At 49.3% G+C, this 20,766-nt stretch overlaps 1 protein-coding gene across 7 annotated transcripts in view; it reads right to left on the reverse strand.

Annotated features, from left to right (window-relative positions):
• Positions 1-20,766, reverse strand: part of ATP2B4 (ATPase plasma membrane Ca2+ transporting 4) — a 46,615-nt gene that overhangs the window by 19,203 nt on the left and 6,646 nt on the right. For 5 of the 7 annotated variants that reach the window (XM_021686529.2, XM_044915912.1, XM_021686531.2 and 2 more), the window contains exons 2-14: positions 20,199-20,396; positions 19,296-19,553; positions 18,716-18,841; positions 18,165-18,290; positions 17,035-17,070; positions 15,330-15,491; positions 12,420-12,634; positions 11,827-12,069; positions 11,020-11,261; positions 7,254-7,485; positions 6,198-6,377; positions 5,249-5,336; positions 3,608-3,714 (exon numbers count right to left, since the gene is read on the reverse strand). In XM_021686529.2, the coding sequence (XP_021542204.1) occupies positions 3,608-3,714; positions 5,249-5,336; positions 6,198-6,377; positions 7,254-7,485; positions 11,020-11,261; positions 11,827-12,069; positions 12,420-12,634; positions 15,330-15,491; positions 17,035-17,070; positions 18,165-18,290; positions 18,716-18,841; positions 19,296-19,553; positions 20,199-20,396 (2,213 nt within the window). The remainder of the gene's footprint in view (positions 1-3,607; positions 3,715-5,248; positions 5,337-6,197; positions 6,378-7,253; positions 7,486-11,019; positions 11,262-11,826; positions 12,070-12,419; positions 12,635-15,329; positions 15,492-17,034; positions 17,071-18,164; positions 18,291-18,715; positions 18,842-19,295; positions 19,554-20,198; positions 20,397-20,766) is intronic. The other 2 variants (XM_044915913.1, XM_044915915.1) reach the window with 1 other exon arrangement.

The raw sequence follows: 20,766 nt of genomic DNA on the forward strand, positions 1-20,766 counted from the left end.
CCCCACATTGGGGCCTAGTGTGGAGCCTACTTAAAAAAAAGAAGCAATCTCTAAAATGGAAAGCAACATAGTATAAACAAACTGGTATAACCAGTGGGTAGCACAATCACACAAAGGAAAGATATTCCAAATGGCTTTTAAAAAAAACATAGTACCTTGATGGTAGAACCCAGCAGAGTATACCTATAGGATAAAAAGAACTACAAGAGAAATCTTGAACTGTTTTCTGTAGAGTAATTGTATTATTATTGCTATTTTGAGACTGTTACTTATATTTTAGGGTAAAACCAGTAAGGATTATGTTAATGCCATTAGGAATCAAAATTTTCAGCTTAAGAGATATAAACATAAAATTAGGGAAGTTAAATAAAAGTAGTAAGTTAGAGTTCTATAATTCTAAATTTGAATTAAAAATACCAATATGGACTCATGAAGTATTTTATCTTTAAAACAAAGAAATGCAAAAACAAAAAAGAGACATAAAAGATATATTTCCTACCTTTGACCAAAACCATTGAAAAGATCTAGAAACAATGATTTACTTGGTAGTAAGGAACACCCCGACATTCAGATTGTGGTCTCTAAGTACCATTTCTTACTAAAAAGCAGGACTCTTTGAGAAATGGATGATTCCAGATCTAGGATGAGAAATATGTATGATGATTCTGGAATATCTTATCATGCCAGAAGCCAAGTAAGGTATTAAGGACGACTGGGGTTGTATCTAAAGGACCCAGCAGTACTCATGAGGCTACTGACAAATCAATGTGAACGTCAAAATAATAACAAAGGCAATGGATTGAAACACATCAAATGTACTTAAATCTGTGAGTTCATAATAATATTAAAAAAATAAACAATGAACTGTTTTTAGTGGAGTAACTTAGTAGAGTTAATTTATTTTTTTATTTTTATTTTTTTACAATTTTTTTTTTTAAAGATTTTTATTTATTTATTTGAGACAGAGAGAATGAGAGAGAGAGAGCCCATGAGAGGGGGGAGGGTCAGAGGCAGAAGCAGGCTCCCTGCCGAGCAGGGAGCCCGATGCGGGACTCGATCCAGGGACTCCAGGATCATGACCTGAGCCGAAGGCAGTCGCTTAACCAACTGAGCCACCCAGGCGCCCCATTAGTAGAGTTAATTTAAAAAATATAATTCATGGGTGCCTGGCTGGCTCACTCAGTAGAATGTGCAACTCTTGATCTTGGGGTTATGAGTTCAAGCCCCGTGTTGGACATGGAGCCTACTTAAAAAATAAAATTTAAAAACATATATATGTATAATTCATTGGTCATCTTTGGAGTATCCTAAAAAGTCAACTCATTTTGAAAACTAGTAAATAAAGAAAAAGGATCGGGCATTTAGCTGCCTTTCATATAGGAACCTGAACCTGAACCTCAGAGTAACCAAATAATCCTTGAGCGCAAGTTTCTTTCTATAGAAGTCTTCAAGTTAATAAAGAGAGAAAATCTGGACGTTATTTTGCAGCCCCTAATGAAAGATGGGATCTAGAATCTGATTATATATGACAAGAATACAATCAACAAAATCCATGCTATGCATTGTTCTATGTATTCAACCAGCCTGGTTCCTTCAAAATTAAATAGCTAGGAAAAAAGATGGAGGGGATTGGGCAGGAGAGCTAACATAGTGTGCTGTTATCCTTAGAAAGGGCTATTTGTGAGGTTGGCCCTGAGTTGGCATCTGGGACCTTGGCTCTTAGAATGCTCCCAGTCAACAATTAACTGAAAATTAATTAGTGGTTCATTGTGCCTAGACTGTGCCTGAATAATATGTTTTCTCTTGAACACCTGCTTTCCTTCTAGGAATCTGGAATCTCTCTTTAAAAAAAAAAAAAGATTTAATTATTTATTTGACAGAGAGAGAGTGAGAGCATGTGTGAATGGGGGGAGGCGCAGAGGGAGAGAGAATCTCAAGCAGACTCCCTGCTGAGTGTGGAGCTCAATGCAGAGCTCGATCTCACGATCCTGAGATCATGACCCAAGCCCAAAGCCAAGAGTTGGATGCTCAACCGACTGAGCCACCCAGGCACCCCCTAGGAGTCTGGAATCTTAGCACGTATTAGGCAAAAAGTGACTATATGACCAACCCCAATAAAAACTTTGGGCACTGGATCTCTGATGGGCTTCCCCGGGTAGAACCATCACACGTGTGTTGCCGGGGGAAGAGTGTGCTGTGTGTGAGCCCTCATTGAGGGAGAGAGCAGAAAGCCTGCATGTGGATTCCTCCAGACTTCTCCCTTACCGTACCCATGCAATAAATCTTAGTCATGAGTACAACTCTATGCTGAGTCTCATGAGTCCATCCAGTGAATCCACAAATGTAAAGGCTGGTCTTGGGGACCCCTGACACAAGGATCCTATAGGACCAGTGGTTCGCAACCTTTAGTGTGTGACAGAAATGTCAAGGGCTTGTGAAAGCCCAGATTGCTGGGCCCCCACGCTGAGCTGTCAGATCCGGAAGAGCTGGGGTGGGCCTGGTAATCTGCATTTCTATAGGTTTCCAGGCCCAGCTGGGAGGAGGAGCACGCTTCAAAAACTCCTGCTATAGATTAAGAGCTCTAAGAGATACAGCAAGCAATTGCAGTGTATGGATCTTATTTAGATCTGATTTGGACGAAGAAAGAGAATTTATAAAGCACTTGGGGCAATGGGGGGATGGACTAGATGACTGGTGGTATGATTCTTCTAGATGTATGTCCTCGATGCACACTTATCAGAGGCGTATACTAACATTCTTTCAAATGAAATGATGTGATGTCCTTTATTTGCTTCAGAACAGTTCAGCTGGAGATGGGAGAAGTGGGGGAGGGGGGGACATTCAGTGAAACAAGTTGGGCCAGGTATTGATAATTAATGCTGGGTGACAGGTACATGGGGATTCATTAAACTATTCCCTCTACTTCTGTATCTTCTTGAAACTTCCTAGAAACGATGTTTTTGTTGTTGTTGTTGTTAAAGGGAGCACCGTAAAGACAGATTACTTCTTGAATCTCCTTCCACTGCTTAAAAATCACCAATAGTTCAATACACACGGGAGGCTTACAATCACAAGCCACTTGGGTGTGAGGACGTCCTTGGCCATCTGGGGGCTTCCACATTTGCTGCAACATCAGAATCAACAAGCGTGGCTGTTAGGAAACGCCAAACATCTCTGGGACCGACCCAGATGCTACTGAATCAAGATATCCACTTGCGGAACCTTGTAATACGTGATTTTAAACGAACTTTCCAAGTGATTCTGATGCTCCTGGTCTCACAAGTGAAAAGCAGAGGGATGGACAGTGCTGACCATGGCATACATGCTTCATAGGGAACCTGAATGTTCTATGCTCTGCCTAGAACATCACCACGTTCATGGTAATGAGGCGTCGTGATTTCCCTGCCTGGGTCATCTAGTCTTCATACCTGATGGGTCTCCCATTACACAGACTTTTACCAGCCAGGTCAGCAGGCGAGATGGTGTCAGAGAAAAGAGCACAGGGAGGGGGTAAAGGTAGTGGAAGCGGCAGGCTGCAAGAGGCCCGTCCTGGCTTCTGGGTGGAGAAGGCAGCTTGCAGGCAGGGACAGCGCGCCGAGCTGCTTACCATGGCAAAACCAACGTCTGCTTTCTTCAGAGCAGGCCCATCATTTGTGCCATCACCAGTGACAGCCACCACCTGTCGCTGCTCCCCAACAGTGCTGTCGATGATGCCTGGGAAAACAGTACAAGCCGGTGAGTCCACATGCACCACCTCAGGCCGGGTGGAAGCCCTCTGCTCCCCACCGAGGCCCTTTGTGGCTCTTCTTCCCTGGTCCCTGCTACCATCTCCCTTCCTGTTCTTTTCTTTTTTTGTGGGTGACAAGCTCACTTTATAGCATGTTGAAAGTGTAACCCCCCCTTCTGAGCGCCGACAGATCTGTCAGCTTCTGAGGAGCTGCCACTGGTCTGCCTTGTTCTGTTCAGCTGTCTGAAAGTCAGAGGCAGGGCTGGAGGAGTGCCTTGTCCAGCCTTCACCCTGGCAGCAGGCAAGAAACACAGGCCATTTATACATCGAAGTCCAGCTACTAGCTGAAAACAACCACAAGAAGGGGTAAGACCAGGCCCCACGGGGCTGAGGTTGGTGGACTGGGCACCTGGCGGACGGTGCTCTCCTGCCCCCTGGTGGTGGTGGGGGAGCAGGGTCTCAGCCTCCCGCACCAGCAGGCACAGCACCTTGAAGGGGGAGAAGCCAAGGGTCCAGTAACAGGCAGCCCAAAGCCGCAGGCATGATACAATCAGAGGCCTGGAGGGGATCCAGAGAGATCCATGCTCTGAGCAACTCCTATCACCTTACAGATGAGAAAACTGAAACCCAGAGAGGGGAAAGGCCTTGCAGGGTCCCACAGCCAGCGGGTGAAACCCAGCCATCATTCCATCCTATCTTGGCCAACGAGGCTGTGTGCTACGTGAGCGGGAGCAGGAAGCAAACGACTGGAGGGAAGAGTGAAAGCGGAAAATTACACTTGCCAGGAGGCTGGCTGCTTCTGGCCAAGGAGAGGACAGGAGATCAGGGTGTCAGAGCGGGACACCAGCAGGTACACACATGCACGTGTGCACTCATCTACACACACATACATGGAACCTGGATGCCCTTTCTTTGGAGTCCAGGCTGGTGCCACAGAAGCGTGTGTGTGTGTGTGAGTGTGAGTGTGTGGACCACCTCCCTTTCTACTTTGTTCTTTCCTTTCTTCCCGATGCTGGAGGCTCTATAGGATCACCCAAAGGCTGTCAATTGTTTCCTGGTGGCGCTCGGAGCTCTGAGTCTGTCCTCGTCAGGTAGCCTAGCAGGGGCCCGAAGGTGGCCAGTATGTGCTGGAGAAAGCACCAGGTGATTTGAAGACAGAGACCTGGGGGTTGAACTGTACCACTTCCGCTCACCAGCGGGACAATCTGGGTAAGTTCTTTGTCTTCTCAGCCTCAAACTTCCTCATTGGCAAAATGGGAATAATTTAACCCGCTCTGACTAGTACACAGTAATATTGGCAAACAAGATACGATGTTTAAAGACAACTTTATTACGGGTCTTCTTTGTAGATGTTTGCTAAATTGTCTGCCCCCTCCCCGCCCCGCCATGAGCTGGACAGCTCTCCTGGGACCTTCCTATTCAAGACAATAAGAGTTGCTTTGGCCAGTGGTTCTTGTTTTCTGTCTTGTTGCCCAGCCTGCCATCATCTGCCCCAGGCACCCAGTCAGGAGCCGAGCTCACCTTTTACCAATGTGTGCTTGTCCGTGGGGGATGATCGCGCCAGGACTCGAAGCTTCGGCCAGATCTTGTCTAGTTTCTCTTGCTCTACCTGCCAACACCAGACCACACTGGGTCAGTCAAGCTCAGAACAGCCATGTGGGTGAAGTTTACATCTCCCTGCGCTCTGAGATTCTGGGAGAGCTGGCCTGCCACAGCCCATGGTGGGTGTTACCACGGCCTCCAGGGGAGACGAAACAGCCAGCTCAGTCCCCAGGGGCAGATTTATTGATGGTGACCGTTCAGGCCCTGCGTTTCTTCACTTCCCTCCCAGTTCCCTACTGGGGTGCCAATGCCCTATTTCTTGGACCCTTGACAGGAGGTGGGCCAGGGCCCACTGTTGGCTAAGGTGCTTCTGAAGTCTCCAGTTTGGTTTCTGTGCAGACCAGAAAGCTCTGGTCTGCTCCACACCCAGACCACATCCTCTTGCAGATCCGTGCCACCCACCACTAGTCACAGGGCGGTGACACAGGAGGGTGAGGTGGAGGGGAATCAGTACGAAAGCATCCCATGACCGAACGCAATCAGGAAGATGTAAGAAGTCAGTGACACTGTCTCAAAAGACAGCTTATGACAGAGGATAAAGAGAAGAAAGAAAACCCCCAGTTTTCCCACCTGAGCAGTCCCGGTAGAAGGTTCGCTCTGAATAGATTTTAGTTTAAAAACCACGCACCTGCAGTCCAACTCCTCACAGCTCCCCCTACTTGCTATATGGGATGCTGCCCAATTCATGAAACCATTTAATAAAGCCAATTAGATCTTCAAGACAAACAAACAAACAAACAAGAACACCAAAACCCAGCCACTCTCTCCCGTGTCCCAGATGCGTGTCCCAGATGTGAGAGCTGCCCCCCCCCGACCCCCCACAACCAGGTGCCAAATGAGGCCTTGGGTCTTCCCGGCTGGGACCCACCTCTCCCTTCTCGTTGCGGATAAGTCGGTTGAATTCTTTGCCTTCTAAGCACAAGAAGTCATCCCCAGGTGTCATAATACCACATTTGGTGGCGATGGCCCGGGCTGTGTTGATGTTGTCACCTGTCACCATTCTGACAGTAATCCCAGCTCGCTTGCATTTGGCAATAGCTTCGGGTACCTGTGGAGAGTAAGGAGGAGGTGGGGGCGGTGAGGCCTGCTGAGCTGCCCCTGTCCGGGGCCCCTTCACTGTGGACAGGAGAGAGGCACTCTAGGAGCAGCACCATGGGGACAGGCCACGTCTAGTCATTGTTTATTGTCTGGTGCCACCTCACTTCTGTCCTACCCATAATACTGCCCTTGAATTTGCCTTCCTGTACCATGAGTTGAAGAGGAAATCTGCTTCAGGAGCCAGGAGTGAAAGCTTCCTCTCCCTACAGTCTAGACTCCTTAGCAGGGCAACTTTGGGCTTTGGCCACTGTCTTTCTTTCTAGGAGAAGTTTTTACCATTCTCCACCTCCCTGGCCCGTACTCCAACCAGTCAATTCTTTATAGTTTCCCATGCCCTCGGGCCTTGACCAACTCATAGTCCATCTGTCTGAACTTCTTATAAGCAGAGACTTTTTCAATGCCTTAGTGTTTGGAATACGGTTCAGCTGTTCTGCGGGCGCTTGGCAAGAATGTACTGATTGAAAGAAGGGGGCTGGAGGCAAAGCTGGTGTTCTGGTTCACTCCGCCTCCTGACTGTTCTTAGGCACCAGATCATAAGCTCGATAAAACCTATGCCTCTCACCCCTCCGACAGCAATAACCGTCAGAATGCCAGCTTCTACCAGCTCAGCACTCTACAGCAGTTTTGTAAAGCAGGAGGCACAGAAACATCTATCCCTGTAAGTAACTTGCCTGGGGTCACAGCTAGAAATGGCACGAGTTCCCCCAGGTCCCGTGACTCTGGGCTGGCTTCCCATTACGTCGCGCTTGCCTTGCTCGTGGGCCAGAGGCTGTTGGAAGGCTTCCCTTCATATTTTCTTACCCTTCGGCCAAAGCCAAAGCCTCACCTCCGGGCGCACGGGGTCCTCAATGCCCACCACTGCGATACACGTGAGTTCAGTGAGGATTTCGCCCTCATTGTCCCACGTGGGCTCTCCATCGTTGAAATCCCGGTAAGCTATGCAGAGGGTTCGGAGGCCCTCGGAGGCCATGGGCTCGATGACAGTGCGGACCATCTCGTCTCGGTCCTTATTCTTGAATGGCATCACTTCCCCTTTCTTGTCCAGGATTCGGTTACACCTGGGGAGGCACACAATCAGGAGGCGGCACCCCCTTCCCACCCAGTATGTCTCTACACTCATTTGAAGACATTCTGGCGCCTCCGCATTACTCCTACAGACAACTGTACCAAGGCCAGAAATCTATCCATTGTCCCGCTGAGTCCCTTTTGGCTGGAGTGAGGTGGTCTGGAGGTGGATAAGGTCTAGGTAAGCGGAGGATGTGACTCTCCCATGTCATCTGGTCCTATTCATCTACTCATCTGTGAATGTGACACCAAGGGTCATTTGTGGATGGATCACCTGCTCTTCTGACCTTCTCAAAGGTGGAGAGACACTTTTACTTCCAGGTACTAGCATGGTACTTGGTGCATAGGGCCTGCTCCACAGGTATGCGCTGATTGAAAGACGGTGGCTAGAGCCAAACAGAGATGCCAGTTAGTTCAGCTACTGGCCCTGGACCTACACAGGTCCGCTTTAATGACCCGTGAACAGTCTAGCCACTTGATGAAGTTATGCAACTTCCTGTAATCAGAACTGAGCATGAGAAGGAAAAGGGGACATACAGCTAGCATCTCTAGTACTTGCTATGTGCCCGGCATTTTAGGTACAGGTATACTTCGTTTCATTGCACTCTGCTTTACTGCACTTGGCAGATACTGTTTTTGTTTTCTTTTTTTTTGCACATTGAAGGTTTGTGGCCACCCTGCAGCGAGCAAGTCTGTTGGCACCAATTTTCTTTTTTTTTTTTTTTAAAGATTTTATTTATTTATTCATGAGAGACAGAGAGAGAGAGAGAGAGAGGCAGAGGGAGAAGCAGGCTCCCAAGAAGCAGGGAGCCCGATGTGGGACTCGATCCCAGGACCCTGGGATCATGACCTGAGCCGAAGGCAGACGCTTAACCATCTGAGCCACCCAGGCACCCGGCACCAATTTTCTAACAGCATTTGCTCACTTCATGTCTCTGTGCCACTTTTTGGTAAGTTTTGCAATATTTTAAACTTTTTCATCATTATTTTATTTGTTACGGTGATCTGTGATCAGTGATCTTTGATGCTACCATTGTAATGGTTTGGGGACATCAACAGTCACGTGCATTTAGGTGGCAAACTTAATTGATAATGTTGCGTGTGTTCTGACTTTTCCACTGCCCGGCTCTTTCCCCTTCTCTCTTCCTCTCCCCGGGCCTCCCTCTCTCCTGAGAGACAACACTATTGAAATTAGGCCATGGATACCCCTACAGTAGCCTCTAAGTGCTCAAGTGAACGGAAGAGTCGCATGCGTCTCACTTTAAATCAAAAGCTAGAAATGATTGAGCTTGGTGAGGAAGGCAAGTCAAAAGCTGAGAGAGGCTGAAAGCTAGGCCTTTTGTGCCCAATAGCCAAGCTGTGAACGCAAAGGAAAAGTTCTCGAAGGAAATGAAAAACGCTGCTCCCATGAAACCAAAACAGCCTTATTGCTGATCTGGAGCAAGTCTGAGTGGTTTGGATAGAAGATGAAACCAGCCACAACATTCCCTTCAGGCCAAAGCCTAATCCAGAGCCAGGCCCTAACTCTCCACAATTCTATGAAGGCTGGGAGAGGTGAAGAAGCTGCAGAAGAAGTCTGAAGCAGCAGAGGTTGGAGAGGTTGGGTCATGAGGCTTAAGGAAAGAAGCCATCTCTAGGACACAAAAGTGCAAGCTGAAGCAGCAAGTGCTGATGCAGAAGCTACAGCAAGTGATCCAGAAGGTCTAGCTAAGATCATTCATGAAGGTGGCTACACTAAACAACAGATTGTCAATGTAGATATAACAGCCTCATACTGGAAGATGGCATCTAGGATTCTCACATCTAAAGAGAAGTCAGTGCCTGGCTTCAAAGTCCCACAGGACAGGCTGACTTGCTTGTTAGGAGCGCACGTAGCCGGTGACTTTAAATTGAAGCCAGTGCTCATTTACTATTCTGAAAATCCCAGGGCCCTTTAGAATGATGCTGAATCCACTCTGTCTGTGCTCTATAAATGGAACAACAAAGCTTGGATGCCAGCACATCTGTTTATAACATGGTTTATGGAATATTTTTAAGCCCACCGTTGAGAGCTACTACTCAGAAAAAGATTCTTTTCAAAATAGGACCGCTCCCTGACAATGCACCTGGTCATCCAGGAGCTCTGATGGAGATGCCCAACGAGATCAATGTTGTTTTCATGCCTGCTAACACGACATCCATTCTGCAGTCCGTGCACTAAGGAGTAATTTCAACTTTCAAGACTTATTATTTAAGAAACACATTTTGTAAGGCTACAGCTGCCAGAGATAGAGATTCCTCTGATGGATCTGGGCAAAGTAAATTGAAAACCTTCTGGAAAGGATTCACCAGCCTAAATGCCATAAAGAACGTTCGTGATTTAGGCCAAAATATCAACACTAACAGCAGTTTGGAAGAAGTTGATTCCAACACTCATGGATGACTTTGACCCTCACGGTTCAAGAGTTCAGGGGAGACAGTGCAGATGTGGGGGAAACAGCGAGATAACTAGAATTAGCAGCGGAGCCTGAAGATGGGACTGAATGGCTGCAATCTCATGATCAAACTCGAACAGATGAGGTGTTGCTTCTTGCAGATGAGCAAAGAAAATGGTTTCTTGAGATGGAATCTACTCTTGATGAAGATGTTGTGGAGACCGTTGAAATGACAAGAGAGGATTTAGAATCGTGCATAAACTTAGTTGATAAAGCAGCAGCAAGGTTTGAGGGGAAATGACTCCAATTTTGAAAGAAGTTTTACTGCGGATAAAATGCTATCAAACAGCATCTCGTGCTACAGAGAAATCGTTCACAGACAGAGTCAATCAATGCCACACACGTCATTGTCTTATTTTGAGAACCTGCCACAGCCGCCTGGTCCTTCAGCACCCACCGCCCCGATCAGCCAGCAGCACGGAGGCAAGACCCTCCACCAGCGAAAAGATGATGATCGCTAAAGCTCAGATGGTGGTGAGCATTTTTTAGCAATAAAGTATTTCTAAAGTAAGGTATGTACGTTGTTTTTTTATACAAAAGGCTATTGCACACTTAACAGACTACAATCTAGTGTGACTATGAGTTTTGTATGCACTGGGGAACCAAAAAGACTCATTTGCCTCGTTTCGTTGCGGCAGTTCTAGAACCGAACTCACAACATGTTCTAGGCCCACCAGTGCGCATGGACCCATCTACTCCTAGTAACCCGTGGGTACTCCTTGGGTTTCACAGGAGAAGATGAAAGCTTGGATTGTTGAGGTCTGAGTCCTGGCTGCGCCACTCTTAGCTGTTTCACCCTGAGCAAGTTACTTTACTTCCCGTACCTCTGCTTTCTCATCTGTAAAACAGGGATGATAACAGCATCTATTGCACTGGGTTGTGAAGATTAAGCAGAAGGGGACACTCGAGGCACTCGAAAATAAGCCTCGGCCTGAGTAAGTGCTCAGCTATTAGTGATGGTGTCACCACCTGGAAGGGGGGCTCGCGTGTCACCCAGACCTTCCAGCGGGGAGGATCTGGAAGGGAAGGAAAAGTGGGGGCAGGGGTGCTCACTTGCGCAAGATGATCTCGGAGGCGCCCTTGCTGTACATGCGGAAACCCCCGCTGGGCTTCTCGATGACCGTGCTCATGGACTTGCGTACGGAGTTGAAGGTGTACACCTTGTAGAGCTTCTCCTCGGGCACCTCGCTGCGCACGGCGTGGTAATCCTGCTTCAGGTCAGTGACAAAGCCCAGAAGGGCACACTCGGTCTTGTTGCCCACCTGCCGCGGGAGGCCTCCCTCCTTCTCCGGAGGCTGAGGGAAAAATTGGATATGCTGTTGAGTAACATGCCCTGACTAGGGAGAGAACTTAGGAAGGAAAGAACTCCCCGATGAAACGTTCCTGTACGTGCCCGGAGCCCATGCGGCGAGACCGCATTTGTCTTTTTTCCAAGGGCAAGCAGACAGCGGTCAGTGGTAACTGTGGTCCCCGAGCCATCCTGGGCTTCGCGATGTTCTAGTCTGCCCTAGGGGTGGTGCTGGTCTCTCACTCTGGGTGGGTCTCATTTGAACTCCCTCTCTTAGTTTCCAGCAAGTATGTAATTTACCCCTGACAAACCCATCTCTCCTAGAGATACTGTCATGATACGGTGATTGGTGGGCATTTCAGACACCTGGATTTCTACCTGCCTCCCACCCCCAACTCTACTCCCATGAATCAATCCCTCGTCACTGCAAACATGTTCATTGAGGAGTAGGGAGCGGGAATGTGGGGTGGCAACTCAGGCAGAAGAAACAAGAGAAAATTCCTCTGTCCAAAGAAAATTAATGGTCCCCTCCAACCACCCACTCTAAGTGTCCAGGCAAAGAAAGAGCTTACCAGAATCTTGGAGGTATAGGCACTGTTGATAGAAATGCCATTGACAATAATGTCCAGGACCTTGGGCACGAGGGCATCGGGGCTTGGGATCTGATGGTAATGAGTGTCTCCGATGTAAGCCTGTACGACAGTCATGCGGTTCATGGTCAATGTGCCGGTCTTATCAGAGCAGATGGCCGTGGCATTGCCCATGGTCTCACAAGCATCCAGGTGACGCACCAAGTTATTGTCTTTCATCATTTTCTACAAAGGAGATGAGGACAGACTTGAGGGGAGACCGACGGAGCTCTGCCAAATACAGGTCAAAGGCCATTTTTTAGCCAACGTGTCTCCACGTCTCATGCTCTTGTCTGCACAACAATGCAGGAGACAATTTTTATGAATCTTCTTCAGATGCTCCTGGGTTACCTCAACCTGGATGCAGCCGATCAAGATGGTCCTTTCGTCTCCGAGCGGTGCCAGAGGCTTCTGCTCTTCGAGGCGCCCCCCCGGGGTTTGCGGAGATAGGACGGCCCATCCCTTCAGTGGAGGCTCCGGCACCCTCCCCTCCCACCTCTGCCCCCAAAGAAGAGGCGGCCCCGTTGCAGTCTTACCTTCACAGAGTAGGCCAGCGAGATGGTGACGGCCAGTGGCAGCCCCTCTGGCACGGCCACCACCAGTACGGTGATGCCGATGATGAAGAACTTGACGAAGTACTGGATGTAGATGGGAGTGCACTCCGATAGCCATGGTTTGCGTTGTATCACGAAGTTGTCGATCACAAAGTACAGGATCAGGATGAGAACCGTGATGGCAGACATGATGAGGCCTGTCCCGGAAACAAGGCACCAGAGCCCAGGCTCGAGGGTGTCCCCGGGGGCCCTAGCCAGAAGGGGGCTGGCATGAGGTGGAGCCTTTGCTACCGAGGTTTAAATCCACTGTCTCTGGGGAGTCACACCCAAATCCCCTATCCGTTCTCGGCTGCGTGTACATTGTCGGGTAGGGGAAAAGACGCTGGTTTTGTCATCCACAGACACAGTTCTAGTCTCAGCACGGCACTGACTCGACTCGTGGCTTTGGACTAGTTGTTGTCTCTCTCCGGGCCTGTTTCCTCATTCATAAATAAGGAATTGGTTTAGTTTTCTAAAACAGCATTTTATGAATCTAACTCAGACCTACCCTCTTTCTACAATTCATAATGTAGTGACTGTATTTGCCTATTTCCTAGGAACTTATCAATTTGGGCTTCTCCCCTAGCAGCTGAGGAACGTCGGGTAATTCACCCGACTTGTTTACAGCGATGCCCCTATGGTGTTAGCCCGTCACCCACATGGCTAACCTTTAGAACGGTGCTTCTTGACCTTTCTCTTGACATGGCATAGACAGAATATGACACTAATTTATATGTTTATAATAAGCAAATATTTCTATAGTGCTTACTATATAGGCCGGGCAAGCATTTCACAAACACTAACTCATTTAATCCTCACAAAACCCCTGTGACATAGTTAGTATTATCATCCCCTTTCATGAGGAAATTGAGGCACAAAGAGTTTTTTTAAAGAAGATCAAGAAACAATTATGATTTAAAAAAATTTTAATCTTATTTATTTATTTTCATCATGGTAAGTGTCATCTTTAATCCCCATCACCTATTTCACCCATCCCTACACCCACCTCCCCACAGAGGGTTTTTTGTAAATGGCACACAGGTTGGGGGACCAACTATTCTGGCTTGCCTGAGACTGAGCAGATTCCTGGGATGTGAGACTCTCAGTGGTAAAATCAAGAGAGTCCCAAGCAAGCTGGGACAGGTTGGTCGTCTGACACGCTGATGTGAATGGAAGAATTTTTTTTGAGGTCAGAAAGCAACTGGCTTAGGGGTTCCAACCACCCTGGGGACTGCCTGGCCACCCTGCAGGCGGAGGGGATCAGTATCTGGGCACACTGTACCGATCTGTGGCTCAATATCTGGGAAGAGCTTTGCTTCCAACCATAGTAAGTGTGGGTCTTTGCTTTTCCTGAGGGCCTAATGATGCAAGAGGATCAGGGCAAGGCTAGAGGTGATTATATCAATAAAAGCATATTCTTCTGAATTTTGCTTCAGCAGGGTCAGGGCTAAGGTGAGGCAAACAAGGTGCCTAGGGTCCAAAATTCAAGGAAGCACTCCCTCCCAGGGTGGTACAAAGCACCAGACTTGCCTCACCGCCTACTGGCCCAGCTTGAAACATAAACTGAAACAAGAGAGGAGACTAGTGGCCAGCCATCAGGTAAGCCTGTACTCCCTAAAGAACAAGGCAGGGGTTCAGAGGACCATAGGAGGGGTTGGGTGGGGTCTGTTTAATGTTTCACACCTGTGTGGAATCAGTAACTTGATTCCACACCTGTAATCCATGTCCTCCATGTACATTTGATATGCAAGAGATTTCACGGTGGTCACCATCAGTTGGGGACCAGAACTGAATGAACATGCTGGACGAATGCTGTCCAGTTGAACTCTCCGTGATGTTTCAAACATCCCCCGTTTGCACTATCCAATAAGGTAGCCGCTAGCTACGTGTGGTTATTGACCAACCGAAACAAGGCTGATGTGATGGAGGAACTGAATGTTTACCCGTACTTAATTGTAATTCATTTAAGGGGAAACAGCATGGTTAGTGGCCATGGTAGTGCCCTGCATAGATTCCTGCCACTCAACGCGTGGTTAGCGGATCAGCGGCATTGGCACCACCTGGGGGCTTGTTAGAAACGCAGACTCTCAGGCCCCGCCCCCGGACCTCCTGAATCAGAATCTGCGCTTTAATAAGATCTCAGGTGAACTGTCCCCGCAGAATGTACCGGACTAGACGGATTGTGGTCCACAGAAGGGCAGGGTCAGGAGCAAATGAAGCAGTGGTACAAGGTGGTCCCTTGAGAGGTGTGTCCGCCGAAGGGGCAATCTTCCTTTAGTTTCTTCCTCCAAACCCCCCGCCCCGCCCCGCCCCACCAGAAGGTGGAGAGAGAATGTAGAGGCAGGGGCTGGAGAAGCCACTTCCTCTCAAGATACACAAGAGTGACCCCTCCTCTGGAAAGAGCCCCTCTAAATCACGGTCTTCCCGTGTCTTCTAGTCCTTATTTTGCATTTATCGCGCTCTGCCAGGCCAGCTGCTAGTCCTGTGCTAGGGGCTCTCTTCCTGAAGGAATTTACTAGCCAACACATGAAACAGGTGAGTGGTTGTCCACGTCCTCCTTCTTGCTAACGTAAATCTCCCCCCTGTGACAGAAGTCCTTTATTTCCCTTCTGTTGGGAGGGAAGAGACCGAGCGTGGGGTCTTTAACCCTCGCACACAGGGGCACACTTCTCTCCGAAAAGGCCCAGGGAGTGGCCAGAGGGGGGCAGAGAGAGGGGCGCAGCCAGCTCGGCTGCATGAGCCCCTGGGAAGGTTCGGCTTCTTTCTGCCGGCCCGGCTGGGACAGAAGGAAGACAGCCAGAGTGGCGAGGATCCAGAGTAGCCCTGATACCAAGGAGGCGCTGCCCTACTCACCGGCTTTCCCAATCTGAACAGCCAAGCGCGTCAGCTTGCCCTGCAGCACCGACTTCTCCTTTTTGGGCAGCTTGGCTGCCTTTTTCTCCTTTTCCTCATTGTCGATCCCCTCCTGGCTGTTGAGTGGCTGGATTTCCAGGGCCACTCCGTCCTGAGTCTTTGCTAGGGTATGCACACAAATAGGACAGGTGAGTGCGAGAGGTGGTAGCACCGAGGAGCAAGCACGTGGGAACCAAAACTCTTCTGTCTCCTTCCTGGAATCCACCTTGGGCCCCCAGCGTCAGCTCTGGCCACTCTCACCCCATGCCAGGCAAGGAGCATGCCTTCCACCCTCTGCTAGGGCCTTTAGAATGATATTCTGACAACGGGAGATGAAACGGGAGTGCTTTTAGGGTATGGATTTCCTCTTCAGTGGCAGCTTCCTGGCACCACCTCAGAGCCCCAAGCCAGGTTTATTCCAGCAAGAGGATTAGTCATGCCACTAAGTGCTATTACCAACAACCATCCTTCCTGGAATTCAGTGCTTAAAATAGTGAATCTTTAGTGCAGAAAGGGGCTGACTGATGGGGAAGGCTGGTAGATGTTTCCAGAGCATGAGGGTCCTAGTCTGCTCTATTAAAAGGTTCATCTCTTTCTCCCTATAGACTGTCAGGGAAGAAACACAGACCCCCCAAACAGGGTATTTTCCAGCTCCTTCTTATATCAGTTGAATAACTGGGGAAGGAAATGCCCTTTCTCCCCTGACGAAGGTGGGGAGGTACAGAGTGGGGAGGGTTAAGTCTTTTGGGGGAGAGGGAAGAAACCGGTAGGAGGGACCCTCTGGAATAAGAGGGATAAAGACAGACATATAAATCCATTTTGCTTTCCAAAGAAGAGTTAAAGAGACCTAAAATTAAAGAATTATTTCTGTGGAGCCCTGCTTCTCCGATGTGATGACTTTATTCCTAAAGACTACTATGACTTGGGTACAAAGGAAAAAAAATCTCCAGTAGCTGTCTCAAGAGAGCCATTCTCACCGGTTCCCACCCCGCACCCCCAGCTTCACCCCTGTGGACCTTGGCCTTTTTGCTTAGGATGCCCTTCCTGAGATACTGTCTCTGTTGTCAGACTCACAAAAAAGACAGAGACGGGATGTAAACACAGTCACCAAAAAAGAAACACACACCAGATCGGGAGGAAGAAGACAGACGGCGAGAACAAAGAAGGAAGTGGGGAGAGGTACAGAGAACGGGCTCTGTCCAAGCACCCCAAGAAGACTAGCAGAGAAGGAATCCAGACTAGAAGAGGACACCGATGAGGAAGCTAGCAAGAGGAGGGTGCAGGGACTGCCCACCCCGACTCCCTCCACCGTGGGGACCCTGAAGTCTTCTAGCCCAGAAACGGATGACCGTGGGCCTAGGGCGGTGAAGCAGGGAGTTCAGCGCCCCGGGGAAGAGCAGATCAATCCCACGTGCTCCCCAAGAGAAACCTTGATGGGAGGGTCCGTGAGACAACAGCAGGGGGTGCTGTTGTCCCGTCTTAGATGGGGCTCGGGACCTGGAGACCACCCCCAAATCTCTGCACCTTCCTCAGGATGAGGCATTGGGGGGCCCCAGCAGCAGATAACAGATTTATGGAGAGGAAAAGGGAGAAGGCAGATGGCCTGGAAAGGTCTGGATTGAGTGTGGGCAGGTAGAGATGGTAAATGAGTGGGTGAAGAGGTTACCTTTGTTGCGATTTTCAGGGACTCCTTGTTTTTTACCTGTTTGAACAAGAAAGAAAAAAGTGGGGTGGAGACCCAAGGTGACTATTAAGAGATCAGGTATCCAATCTGTTGGTCCTGCTCAGAGCCCAAAAGGGCCACAGCAAAAAGGGGTGGAGTGGCAGGGAAGGGGATGTAAAGGAAGTTCACGTCTCTGCTCACATCCGTGCTTACTCGGGGCCTCAGGACTCCCCGGGATGTGGACCAGACCTCTCCCGCAGGTGAGCGCACAGCCACACCTGGGCTGCTTTCTTCCAGAGCACAGAGGCTGCTGGGAGGCTGCTCTCAGCTGAGTCCCATCACTTGCAAATGTGGGGTAGGGGTTAGAAAGTGAGAGGTTGGAACCAGTTCTGCCTGAAGGCAAAGGCTCTGAAAGGTGTCTCTGTGGCCGGGTCCCTCCTTACTCATCTGCAGGTAGCTGCAAAAACCTAGTCTAGTTCCCAAGGGAATGGGTTTTGTTTCCTGATAAACTGCCGTCCACGAAACAGCCTGAGATGGTCCTCCAGCCAAGTGACAGAAATCCTTCTCTTCTCCAAGGAAAGAAGGAATGCTGAGGGTAAGGTGTCGATCTCTCTTTAGTATTTTTTTCTTGTTCACCTTCCTTCCTTGTTGGTCCTTCCTTTAGGAGCAAGTGAATGGCAAAGACGGGGCTAACTCTGGGGGTAGACATTACCTCTGTGTTCCCACTCTCCTAGCCATGTCTCTTCCACTGACAGCCCAGGCTTTCAGGAGTCTTCCCTCCGCCTGGATGGTTCACTTTTACTCCCTCATGTTTGAGCCGTGGGGGACTACACAGAGGGCTGCTGGGGCCACAGCACCTGGCCAGCTCATCTGGGGCAAGCTTTACATCTCACGCCTTTATAACTCACAAACAGACACAGGAGTCGAGGCTCAAAGGCGACCTGATTTGGTTTTCATCAGAGCACCCTGGGGAGCCAGGCTCAACATCTTTATCTCCGCAAGAAGTTTGGATATCTGCATTCTTCATCCAGCAGATTCTTCCCACCAGGCATTCCATCCAGACCTGGTCCCTTGCTTCCTAGTCTGTCCATGGGGATGAGAGGGGACACAATCTCATCCCAAATGCCCTTTACCTTTTTTCTTCTTCTCCTCCTCTTCTCCCTCACTGGCTCCCAAAAGGGTAAAGATGATTCCAGTCTGGGAGTTGATACCCACGGCAGTTACTACCATCCGGCCAGAACCTTCCATGACATGGGTCCCTATATGAGAAAGGAAAAGATGGAAGGAGTGCTGTTTTTTATACCTAGCCATGCTTTGGTGTGGAACACAAACTTAGAAAAAAACAGTCCCTCTTCCTTCCTCCCCCGTGGATAATGATACACTCAGCAGATAGCAGGAAAAGGTCAAGAGCTGGGCCCATTTAAAATAGACCGACAAATTGGGGGGTAAGGAGAAAAATGTGTCTAACTGCTTTAGGGTAAAGCTCCTTCCCCCACTCCCACCGCTAACCAGCAGAGCCCTATCAAGGCCCCTACAGCACTTGCTTCATAGAGAACCTCTTTTCGGTTGACTGATAACCTTGTACTCAGCCCACTAATATGCTCCTGTCCCAAAAGAGCCCAGTGAAAGGAGATGGGGCAGGGTCAGAATAGAGGGCAAGGCCTGGAGCAGCCAGACGCCATACCTGAGAGCAGCATTGGGTCTCTTTCCAAGGACTTCTTGACATGGTCTGATTCCCCAGTCAGAGAGCTCTCGTCAATCTTGAGATCATTCCCCTGGATCAGGATCCCATCTGCAGGCAGCAGGTCACCTAGTGTGCAGAGGGGAAGGGACAACAGGGAAAGAGGGTAGGGAAGAGCTTGTCAGAGGGTGGGAACCATCCAACCCCATCTCAGGGCTGCTCCCACGGGCCCTACCTATAGGGCAATGGCCCAGGGGGTACCTGGAGAACCTCTGAAAGACGCCTTCATCTCTGACGACAAGACTCCTTATAAATTCAAACAATGATCCCAAAACGCCTTCCCATGGCCTCAACATTATGTATTTTTAACCCTGAGATACACAGGGTACAGGTGTGACATTCTTCGGGGAGACTTTCTTCTTTCTTTGAATCCTTCTCAACAACCTCTTTCAACTAACCTAGAAGCTAACGCCATTTGGGGTCTTATCTTTCTGGGTCCTCACTGATTCCCAGCCCCCTGTGCCAAAGGACCCAGCCCTCAGATAGGGAGGACGACATAGGTACAAGAAGCACCAGCTCTCACCGTATTTGATTTGGGCGATGTCACCCACCACGATCTCAGCCACGGGCAGCTGGATGATGTGGCCATTTCGGATCACGGAGAACTTCTGTTCCTTTTCAATGCGGTTCTGCAGCCCCCGGAATTGCTTCTCCTTGCTCCAATCGTTGAAGGCAGTCACCAGCACCACGATGATCACGGAGAATAGGATGGCTGCCCCCTCAATCCAGCCGGCTTCCGCCTCTCCTTCATCTTCTGGGCTACTTACAGGTAGACCACACTCTAGCCCAGGGAAAGGACAGAATGTAAGGGTCACCTGGGGGCATTGGTGAACACTAAAAATGGGAGGAGTGCTTCCACAGCCCCCCCGGATGGAAAGTCAGGGAAAGAGAATCACAGAAAATACAACCCTTGGGCAGGGGAGCTATCCTCTGAGGATACTGGAGGACAGCTGCGTTGGGCATCGTGTCATCACCAATATAAGTATTTATGTTAGCCCAAAAGAAGTTAATGAGTATGTAGCACAAATCATGTCAGTGCAAATTACTGGCCAGTCCTATGTATAGAACTTATGATTCCCAACAAGGCCAGGCCCCCTGCTCCGGGCTCTAGGTCACTGCTATTTCCCATAATGCCAGATAATTGATGGTGGGCACTTTGAGAAGCAGGTTTTCGTGGATGGGTGAGGGTAGGGGACTTCTGATATCTTGCATAAGGATTTGGTGGAAGAAGGGGAAGAAGACCCTGGAATCAGGATGGGCTGAAGAATGGCTGGCTAGCTACTTGTTGGTTTTCTTTAGAGAACCCACCCTGGAGAGTGGGGTAAACTTTTAAGCTACAAACCTGTCACCCACGAATACTAGTGCTTTTTGGTGGGGGTGGAAAGAACATGGATCAGAGTCACACCAGGCTGTCCTAGACACTCACGTTTATTTTCTTCCCCAGGGGGGCGATAGAAGGACAGGACGAGGGAGATGATGGCTGCGATCTCCAGGATGATGAGTGTGACATCTTGAAGGGCTTCCCACACTAGTTCTAAGAAGGTCTTGGGCTTTTTGGGGGGGATGAAGTTCTGTCCAAACACTTGCTTACGTTTCTCCAGGTCTGCAGGGTTCCCAGACAGACCTGAAAAGGCGATACGAGGGGGAGGAGCAGGTAAGAAAAACAAGGGGGAGAAATGATGGGAGAAGGTGGTCCAAAGACACCTTTAAATAAAGACCCCCCTGCTTCCTGTTCTGCCCAAGTAGGAGATCCAGTTACGGCCAGAGGACTTCTTCACACTTGGGTCCGTGTGAAGGCTCTTCCACTGGAGGGGCCCGGGGCGTGGTGTGCGGGCACACCTCTACTCTCCATCTCCACTCAACAGGACCCGAGGGTGGTACCTTACACGGCAAAGGGAGAGATTTGGGTCAGACCTAAGGAAGGAAGACATTTGGACAGAAAAAGACTTTGAAAATGGGGAAAATGGGTCCCCAAGGGGGTATTGCTTGTAGGG

This window comes from Neomonachus schauinslandi, chromosome 6 (genome assembly GCF_002201575.2).
Source record: "Neomonachus schauinslandi chromosome 6, ASM220157v2, whole genome shotgun sequence".
Taxonomy (NCBI): Eukaryota; Metazoa; Chordata; class Mammalia; order Carnivora; family Phocidae; genus Neomonachus; species Neomonachus schauinslandi.